This window comes from Ischnura elegans, chromosome 7 (assembly GCF_921293095.1).
Source record: "Ischnura elegans chromosome 7, ioIscEleg1.1, whole genome shotgun sequence".
In the NCBI taxonomy this organism is placed as follows: domain Eukaryota; kingdom Metazoa; phylum Arthropoda; class Insecta; order Odonata; family Coenagrionidae; genus Ischnura; species Ischnura elegans.
In genome coordinates, this window is record NC_060252.1 from 71,499,141 (window position 1) to 71,510,178 (window position 11,038).

Sequence of the window (11,038 nt, forward strand, 5' to 3'; positions counted from 1 at the left end):
TGCAAACTTGCGACAAACGCTTGTACTTGTCCTTGGGTTGTCATCAGCTTGTGACGACCAACCTTGTCGCGGCAAGTTTGCAGCAAACTTGCTGTGACAAACTAATTCTGGCTTCAATGCTATATGCAAGCTTGAATAAAACTTACGAGCTATGTGAACTCATACTAGCCATGATTTTCTCTATGCATAGACTTAAACATCACACCTGCAGAGGACATGCTATATCGCATTAATAGCAGATTTGTCATATCATATACCTGCTGCAAAAATTTATTTACGGGAGAACCCATTAACCATATTCCTAAATGTAACTTCACAGATGATAGACAATAGAAAATAATTAACACTCATAAACAATAAACCCATTTTAAATTTAAAAAAACTAAAAGGATTTCACATCAATGAATACGATGTAGATGTACAAAGAAAAGTATAAACACTCCTCATCGGTGTTAGATATTTCTATGGCCACAGCGAAATATCTCAACAAGGAGAGTAAATTTTGGTGGCAAGCGGTATGTTAGATATAATTTCATTCTCACGTATTTCATATCCTCTGATATGATTTTCAAACTACCGCCCATGTTTTACAACTGTCGATCTATCGAAGTGCCATCGATACAAGATGGCCGCTGGTATGATAATGTATTGGCGGTATTGGCTTTGTTTACTTTCTTGCGTGCATCAATTTTCATTCTTGGTTTTACTCTCAACCCAATTGAGTAGCAATCATTTGCATTGAGCTGCGAATCAATGGCCATCGGAATTTGTGGTGTTTTGTTTGACTTTTGGGGAATCCTTCCAGATCCTTCGAACGGGTATCATCCGAACGGGTTTGTAATTTTTTTTAGTGTTGATTCATATTAGGCAGAGTTTATACTTTCATATTTTTGTGAACTATTTTTACCAAGTGGATTTTTTAAATGTGTGTTGCCTGCGCATATATCTGGTAGACTAGGGTTTAAACTTTAATAACTATCATAATCAGATATTATAATTACACTACAATCCAAAGCTTACTTTTTATCAAATTTAATGTTTACTGTGAAATCGCGATTCTATAAGACCGGAATCTCTACAATGGAGAAACTGTAGCCTATTGTAGAAATTTCAGGCTGTAGGCTGCGCGCTTTCACAGAAATATATAATGCGAAACAATGAGGCATTGTTTTTAGCACAACGACAATATCTGATTAGCTGGAAATTTTAATCAGAGGACAGTTTTCGTCTCATGGCGCCGTGAATCGTAATTGTTGAGAATAGTTAAGTTTATAAACTCAGTACGCTACTTCAACGCAGTCATTGAATGTGAAGAATGTCAATAAGAATGCACAGTAAAATTTTGGAATTTAGTAAAGGGTCAATTCATCCAGGAAATTTTCGAAATTACACCCACCGACTCGGATTTTTACAAAATTTTTGTCGCCTGCTACTACCACCTATTTAATGGCCTTAGTAAAATGTTTCCTTTCTCACTCTCATAGTTTGCAAGATATGAGGGTTCGAAGTTTGAAATGTTTGCCCAGAGGTGGCTCATCGTTTGAGATATTTGCTTATAGTTTGTTTATTTTATTGAAAAAAAATGGTATCAAAGTACATTTGACTATTACTGTGCATTGTGGGGTAAATGATAACACTAATTTAAATAAAATTATTTAAATAATACACTTCACTCGTAAAAGTGAAATGAGTCTGGCTGAACTGGTGTTGTGCAAAGTCAGCTTCTTTCATCGAAGAGACATTCTTCCAGAACCCATAGGAGCAAAGAGGATCAGTTCAGATGAAAACTTCAGCGTCACATTGTTATAGCAATGACAAACCAAGTGTAGTTGATTGAAGTGTATTATTTAGATAATTTTATTTAGGTTAGTATTTTCATTTCTCTTATAATGCACAGTAAGAGTCTAATGCAAGTCGATACCATTTTTTCCATAAACTAAACTCTTGAAAAATAGGTGAATTCCAGGAAAGGAGCATAATTTCACAGAACATTTCCAAGCCATTTGGGCTCTTTTCATCTCACCTGCCACAAGACAAGTATTGTTCTTATAAAATTATATGAACAAGTTCACTATTGTGGCTCTGGTTTGGTCTTAGATTTACTGACCATTATTTCAAATGAATCATCATAAAGCTATGGATACACTTATACTTATTATCTTATATTACACGTCCCAAATCCCCCTCACTGAGGCAGAAAAAGTAAAACCTGAAATACTCAGTGGCAGTCAAAACACCACCATTTTTATTTCATAGTATTAACACTTTGCGTGCCATGGACGTAATATTACGTCCTGCTAATCCTTCTGAGGATTGCCATGGACATAATATTATGTCTTTCCATTTAATTGGCTTTGTATGCGTGAAGCCGTAATATTTCGTCCGTGGTACTTTTCCAGTTTACTGCTTAGGGGTTCTGTCTTTCAAAAATCAACTGCTCGATGGAAAAAGAGTTCAATTTATGTCTTGAGGACGAAAAGTCCTCTGCAGCTACCGGCAACCTCATCTTAGGCCACTTAGTGTGAAAATTCTTTGGGCCAATGGACCGTTCGTTGAGGGTGCATTGACCCTTTTTGTCATCCAGGTTTTATAATGCTTTGCTTGGAACAATGCTTTTTTATGATTTCCGTGCTTTAAATAGTTCAAATTGAGCGTATTAAAAAAATTATTATGCATGCTATGATGGTACATCATATGTTACAACTTTTTTATTTTTCAAAAACAGTAGGTTTCATTGTTAAATTATATATTTAAGAATTAGCAATAAATGTTATTCAACTCATTCATAAAGAAGAGAAAAGTCCCTTTTTATTGAAATGAACATCGATTTAAATATATTTTTGATGCTAATGTTTAAAAAAATGTACGAATATAGTAAAAAATGGCTGGATTTTTCAGTAGGGCTTTAAATTTAGCAGCCGGCACTCAAAGTGTTAAGGAGTGCATATTTACCTCTCATAAAAGAATTGGATGAGTTAACTAGTCTGCCTTTTCGTGATTATTCTTAAAATACGAAGAAAAGTTTTTGAGCTAAAGAAATCGGTTAATTAACAATTTTGGACATTATTTTGGCTAACATTGCAATACAGGGGGGATGAAAGGGATTACTAAGGAAGCTACGTATTTGGATACACAATGGGTCAAAATTTCATTCAAATGTTTATTTTTGGTTTCTGAGCTATGAATTTTTACCTTGTGCCCTGCACACTGGAATTTAAATCCCACTACCACCACGTCTGAGCAAACATCTCAAGCTTCGACCCCTCATATCTTGCAAACCATGAGAGTGAGGGAGGAAATATTTTTTGCATGGGTAATGAAATAGGTGGTAGTATCTAGTGACAAAAATTTCATAAAAATCTGAGTCGGTGCCGTGGCCTAGGTGAACTGACATGGAATGACCCTAAACTTTGAAAAACTAAAGAAAAATCTTTGGGCCACATTGCATTAGTTTCATTTGTTTCAAACTCTTTGCTTTGACATTACTCTAATGCTAAAAACTGGTTATTGTATTATAAACTTGGTCAATAGAAAAGAATGATCTGAATGGTGATATGCATAATGTGAAAATGAATTAAACAGAGTTAATTTAGTTTCTATACAAGAGTTGGGCGTGGAAAACACACTCAAAAAAACCACTTTGTGAAAATGGATGACAATAAAATGCATTTAAAATCTGGCTAATACAAATTTTAACAGTCTACTCATCTTGGTGGTGATGAAGCAACCAAAAAGGTTCAGCGGTTGATACCCTTTTGAGGGATTTGGAAGGATTCTACAAAAGGCAAACAGAAGGGAAGAAAAGTCTTTCTTCCCTCATTTATACCATGCAATAGCTAGTAAGTGCCTATTTTAATTAAAGCTGTTTCCTAGCTCATGATAAGTAATGTTACTGTAATTCAAGTTCATTTGTAGCAAGAGAATGTTATTAAATTTTGTATTCACCTCATAAGTTATTTCATTCCTACTCTCTACGTTAAAGACGCACCACTTTTTATGTGAGTAGATGCCATATGATTTCACATTTATAGGCTTTACATATACTAGCATTTTCCAATTCTACTTCGCTCAAGATTAATGTTTAGTCCTTTCTTACTACAGGGGAAAACAAATATCATTTGTAAACCTCTGGAATTGGATAAAATATCCATTATTCCTCGAGTACACAATTGGGATAGTCCAAGTGTGATCTCTGTATAGCTGATGGCCACATGCAATTGTTTTTATGGTAGTGTTCCTATTCCAACTTGACTTGAACTTTGATGAAGTCATACACCTACACATTGAGCTATTACTTTTTACTGATTAATATCACTATTTTGACTCTTTCAAAAGCAATTTTTAATGAGGAAAGCTATTTCAGGTTTTCATTTGCATGACAAACTTGTTTTTAAATACTTATAGCCTAAGGTCATTTCTGTACTCTGAAACTATTTGAAAAGTTTTTGTGAATTAGAAAAGATGGTGTGAATGTAGGGCGTTTTTAGCTATACCATCTTTCATGTACAATAAGTGGTCACCATTTCTTGCTTTAAATATTGGAATGTACTAATGAATTTCTTAGCATTTGTAATACTTTTCTATGTAAAGTATATGAATGTGAATTAGGAATTCAACTGATGTTTATGATTTGCTTATACTCTTCCATTATGCGATACAACCTATTTTTAGAGAAATTACTCCAAATATTACCATTGTTTTTTCTGCTGATTTTGGACCATGTCTGGGTCAATTCTCATTCAGCATTCCAAAATTGGAAACATTGGTTTTATCGTGGCCATAGCCCTCAACATGTAAGCAATTTGTATGACAAATTAACTACCCCAGCAGCAGAAAGGTTGTCTCAACGTTGTAGCAACGTTACAATGAGGAAACATACAAGTTGTCACAACGTTTCTTAAAATTGTCACAACGTTGCACAACGTTGTTTCAACGTTGTCTCAACGTTGAAGTTCCCAGGAAACAACGTTGTGACAACGGTAAGACAATATTGTCAGAACGTTGTGACAACGTTGTGACAACGATAAGACAATATTGTCAGAACGTTGTGACAACGTTGTGACAACGGTAAGACAATATTGTCAGAACGTTGTGACAACGTTGAGACAATGTTGTCACAACGTTGTTTCCTGGGAACTTCAACGTTGAGACAACGTTGAAACAACGTTGTGCAACGTTGTGACAATTTTAAGAAACGTTGTGACAACTTGTATGTTTCCTCATTGTAACGTTGCTACAACGTTGAGACAACCTTCTCTGCTGCTGGGGTAGTGTATTCATAATATGCATACAAATTATTTGGTTTTAGAAATCCCAGTGTACCTAGACGATTTTTAATGGTCAATTTTAACCTCATTTGAAAAAGGCCAGATTGACGCCCATGTGATGCCACTCCACGTGATTGCCACAGGGACCTAGATGCTATACGAGTAGTCAAGAGCAGTGGCGCAGCGAGGGGTGAGGTTTTGGGGGATAACCCCCCCCCCCCGAGCTCAGAGAAATTTTTTAAGTTTAATCCATTTTACTTAATTGGATTGATATTACTAATAGAATAATGTAAGGGTCAATAAAATATCCCTCAGAAAGCCGTAAAACTCACAATTTTGAACCATTTAACTTAAAATTCCGCAATTTATTAATCTCGCATCTACCGCTTATCCTGGTGGGTATTCTATACCCCCACACACTCCGGTATTAGTTGCACCTAAACCCCACCCTTAATTCCTAACCCCCTCAAGGCTTAATTCCTAGCTGCGGCCCAGGCCAGGAGTTGTACATCGACTGAGATTGCCAATGCAAGCATAAGGCGCAGAGCTCTGGGAAACATCTTTTTAATCACTTCTTAAAATTGCCTATGGTCGGAAAGTTTCCTTCGTTTGATAAGGTAATAATAATCCTTATTTAAGCCAAGCGTAACCTGCATCGTGGCGGCGCTCATAGCCTCGCACCAAGGTGGCCTCACACGGCGGCAGCCGGAACCAGAATGACGTCACACGGGCTTTTCCCAGCATTCATACTTGGCCGTTGAGTTTTCGCGCGCTTGAAAATTTTCACTTTACATTACATCGCGAAAAATAGATATCATAATTGAAAAATCTAAACGCGTGAAATACCAGGAGTAATAATCTTTCAATTTTGGCAATAAAAAAGAAATAGGAAACCACCCTATTAATATCTCAACAATGGAGGGAAATACGGTGCTGAATAATAGGGTTCATGTGCCATTTATTTGTACTCGAAATAACGCCCACGATAATGCACTCCTTATGCAAGCAATGCGGATATCATGAGGATCATGAGGTTCACACGTCATCAACATGGCGTCGCCCGAGAAATACGTTTTTGGCGCGGAATTCAAGTTGAAACTTCAAACTCATACAGAGGCGAAATTATTCAGCGCTCAATGGTAAAATTTGGTGAGAGGCTTTCTTACACCCATTGCTTTATAAATCAAGCATAATATTTGGTAGTGTAATCCCTTCTATTGTAAGTACTGGCAGAGCGACCAGAAAAGGAACAGTGAGCGAAAGCGAGTCAGTAAATATGACGGAAAATTACCGAATGCCGTGGCCACTTCAGTTTGGTTAATTAATAAAGTATGAGGTACTTCTTTTTTTCCCCAATTTCGGAGGACCCGAAGGTGCTCCGTGTCCCATCGGCCTCCCTTCCTTATACACGCCCCGAGGAGTTTGAACCCTTAACCTCTACGAGAGAGGTAAGGTGTAGACAAGAGGACAGGGGTCTCAAAAATTTTAAATGTAAGGGCCACATTAAATATATCCCACATTTACGGGGGCCGAAGGAATAAAAAAAATTAGCCCAGGGGGGTACCCAGCGAGGGGCAGCTGCCCTCCCCCCATGAAGCAAAAATCGCAAAAGTCGATGTCTCCATGCTTCTGGGTTTCACCGCGTGGATTTTCATTGCGACGACAGTTTCTCCGGTATTCCAACCGGCGTCTTTAGGTCGACCTGAAGACGCCGGTCGGAATACCGGAGAAACTGACGCCGCGAGAAAATCCACGCAGTGAAACCCAGACGCAAAGAGACATCATCTAGACAACGCCGCGGAAAACTACGCATCAATCGCAAGTCTTTAAGCAAAATCAGTACTGAATTGAAACGAAAGTACCTATTCAATAAATTTTCTTTGAACCCACGAAAAATGATATGTATAAGATATGTAGCTAAAATAAAACTATTTTAATCTCATGAACTAGTAAAGCGCTGTCATAATTTCCTGGAAATGTTAGTTTCATTCACCTTTTCCATGCTAAAATGTCACAACTTGGCTTGCCTACCCCTAGACCATGGCTTGCCCCCCCCCCCCTAGTTATGATCCTGGGTACGCCCTGATCAGGCACATTAATTTATTTTCATAAAAAATTAGAGTTAATCATGGAAATATTAAAATAATATCTTGTTGGAAAAAATCAGGGTAAAATAAATAGATTCATGTCCATATTTTTATGTGATCAAATCAGTGTGACGAATGATACTATCTTTCAGACTTCAAGGTTTCACTAAAATCAGGTTCCACATAAAATGAGTCAATTGTAAAGGCATGGTTACGCGATAAATTAACACGTACGGGTTAATGCTTAAATGTATGAACGCGTGAATGAACACGAAAATGTATCGTACCGTGTAACCACCCAACTTGTGCGAATGCATGAACGGAAAATAGAACCTGTTCTAATTTGGTTCATGCATTTGTACAATTGGGCCGGATGAAATTATGTGTCGGACCGGATGTGGCCCGCGGGCCATAATTTGGTGACCCTGTATCCTCTTCACGTGAATTCACTAAATAAATTCTCCCTCTAAATGCCCCCAAATAATTTTCAAGGTTATAGCATTGATAATATTTTACTTAAAGAAAACGGTTTCGTTCAAAGTACGAATTCTGAAAAATTCCAAGATTTAGAAAACCATTTGCGTAGCTTACCGCCGGGAGCGCGCAGCGGCGTCATTTCGGAATGAACTAATTTCCAAAATAATTTACGGAATTAGTAATGGTCCAACTATCATTTGGTCACGCATTCAATAGAGTTTGTAGAACTACAGCGCACGATATAGGGAAACGAAAAAATTGACAACGTGACCCAGCGATCTAAAACTACTTCGACATGTCGCGGCACCTCTGCGGCTACACAAACAGAACCACACGAATACATGCAAAAATACATTCCCAAACAATATCGGTGCGAATCCATTCGAGAATTTTAACGAGCGCACGACCAATGAATGGAAAAATTTTCAATTCAGCGAATTATTTTGGAAAACGCTTCTTCTAAAAACTCATACGTTTCATGCATCGCAAGGCCAAACTTAATTCCTAAACTACAAACATACCAAAGCACACATATCTTAACATTATGTTTAGACCTTCATGTAACATGTGTAACATATTAGACCTTCAGAACACAGAATTGATATCGATTGTTGGGTTCCCCGTCATCGTCAACAAGTATTTATCTTCATAATAATCCCCGCGAAGACAATGCGCGTTATTATAAAAATTACATACATGACGATAATTTGTCTTTTGCAAACACACATAAACTCTCTGCCTCTGAACAAGCTATGAATGAAAGTGAATTCTCATGGGCGTAAAATTAAAATTCAAGATTGATGCACACAAAGCCATAAAGAGGCAACCAATGCAGTAAATTAAACAATGAAAAATGTACTCACACCACCAAGTAATCCATGTCAAGCTTGCCAAGCGATCCATTTTCAGTCGGTTTTTTAAGGAAAGAATCAAACTTGTAATGGACTTCTGAAGTTTAGGAAGAGGATGTCTGCGGTAAACCATATCCGGAAATGACGCGATCGCGTCAACTTCTTTCTCTCCACTTGCAGTCATGTTTTCCGAGGAAAGCGTACAAAGCAGACTACCTACCCTATCTCTAGCCAAGATTCACGCGAGGAAACTCCCATTGCCGAGATTTGAAGCTGCTTATCGCGAACATACGGAGAAAGGGAGCTAAGAAGCAAATATATACTTCGATAACGATGTCGATTTCCGCTAGGTTTTTTTACCAACTGGGATAGCAATGGAAATGGTAGAAAACGGGTAGTTAGGAGCTTGGTACCTTCTGGATAGAGCTCTAGCTACCAACCGGAAGGTTCCGAGTTTAAATACCGGGTGAAGTTAAGGGACGCACCAAAACAAATTATCTTGGATGTGCAAGGTGGCCCTGGGAAATGAAATACCTCCTCTAGACTGAATGCGTGACATTCACACACCTGTGGCTGGATCTGAGGGGAGCTCTACCCTCCAACCAAAGAAGTCATTCCAACCATTGAGCTGAATCACTAGCATGAGTGGAGGAGTGAGGAAACAAGTTTGTTTGTAGGGTTGGATTATCCATCAGCAAATAAAAATTTGCAAATAAGTGGGTGGAACGACGAGTTGTCTTTTTCAAAAACGAAAAATTCACACGGTTCACATTTTATCGAAGAAGGTAAATTTCACAGAATTTATCATTGTCGCGAGTTTCACAAGCAATGTAATTGAATCGTGGAGCGAAAATCGAGTTTGAAGAACAGCGAAAAATTGCTTAAGCTATACACTAACCAAAATTAAATGCCTTAGATTTTGATTTTATTTTCGGGCCAACAAGTGGTTAACCGTCTATGCAGGGCCGCAGCCATAAAAAATCAGGGGAGGGAGGCGTTTATGGGAAGTGGGGACATTCCAAGAGTGTTCTATTATGTAGGGATATACTTAAAGCAGTACCCCTAAAACTTTTCGGGGGGTCTTAAACCCTCTATACCTTCTCTAGCAACGGCCTTGCGTTCACGAGAGCTAAATTCTTTCACACGCAAAATCTTAGAACACGAGTATTTTTCTAAATTCTTTGCATTGTTTTCCCATTCTGTAGATAGATTACTCCAGAAAAGCTATCCCAAACCGACACATCATGTGCATTCAATATCAAACCCAGGATCAGCTTTCCATAGAGTTTTACTGCAGGTAAATAAATGTATCCCGCAACACGTATTATCGAATCGTGAAAAAATAATTTCATCAATATTCCATTGCATTCAAATCATCCAGCCGACACTTACATCCACTCATTAAAGTGTTCAACCTGAAAGTTTGTTTGGATATATGAGGATTGAGATCACCCCAGGCTAAGCCACATGCATGTAAAACATATTAGTTCCTTTCCCTGAAGTACCTCTTACTCCGTATTTTTTTTGTCTCGGCGTACCCGAAGGGGTTTGCCCAGGTTTAAACTCGAGATATTTTGATCAGCAGCTAAGATCTCACCCCACTGTAGTCCATTACACTTCCGAAATAACGCCTCTTCAAAAATTGTTAACACTTGGAGGCGACCAGCAATGGTCAGAATAGTGAACTTTCAGGTTACTTCCACGTTTATTCCTTCAATAATGCCTATGGTAAACGCCCAAGCGCTCTGGCTTTATGCCTGGGACTTCGGTAATAAATGCACAAAGATGTCGCCCCATGCAATTCCACTTCTCGCAGCATGTACGGTCTTGTTCACTATAGTCAACAAAACTTCGCAGCGGTAGGAGATAACTTGGAAGTTAACGTGATAGAAAACCTTCGGGAGATACGGGGTCGGATCCCGGTCAGGACAAATAATTTTTTCTCCGTGGAATTTTCGCACTTCAAGTGCACTTGCGAGTGACTCCGTGAAGGTACGCTGATGTAATGAAAAGTACACCGATGGTTACTCCGTAATTATTTCGGGAATGACTTTCTCACCACAAATACTGACACGCTCTCACCACCGATGGTTTTCTGAGCGAAAATACGAGGGTCGCGGAGAAGGCATACATACATGCAGCGCGTCGTGATGAGCTCATTGGCACTAGATTGTTTCTCACCGCAGTCTCCCGAAGTGGTAATTGTCGAGTGTTTCCAGTCCTCTCAGCCTTCCACTACGCGCGTATGCGTCCCTTCCAACCGAGAATGTAGCTGTTTCTGTGTGAGATTGCTAGTGTTTAAAAATTTTAGCCAAAAGGTTAGCATTTAGAAACAGAAATTAAATCGTTAAATGAG

At 38.4% G+C, this 11,038-nt stretch overlaps 1 protein-coding gene across 1 annotated transcript in view; it reads right to left on the reverse strand.

Moving 5' to 3' along the window:
* LOC124162126 (vascular endothelial growth factor receptor 1-like) overlaps positions 1-10,676 on the reverse strand; it is a 68,403-nt gene extending 57,727 nt beyond the window's left edge. The window contains exon 1 of the mRNA XM_046538538.1: positions 8,695-10,676. Within this exon, the coding sequence (XP_046394494.1) occupies positions 8,695-8,866 (172 nt within the window). The 5' untranslated portion in view covers positions 8,867-10,676. The remainder of the gene's footprint in view (positions 1-8,694) is intronic.
* Positions 10,677-11,038: the final 362 nt, after the last annotated feature.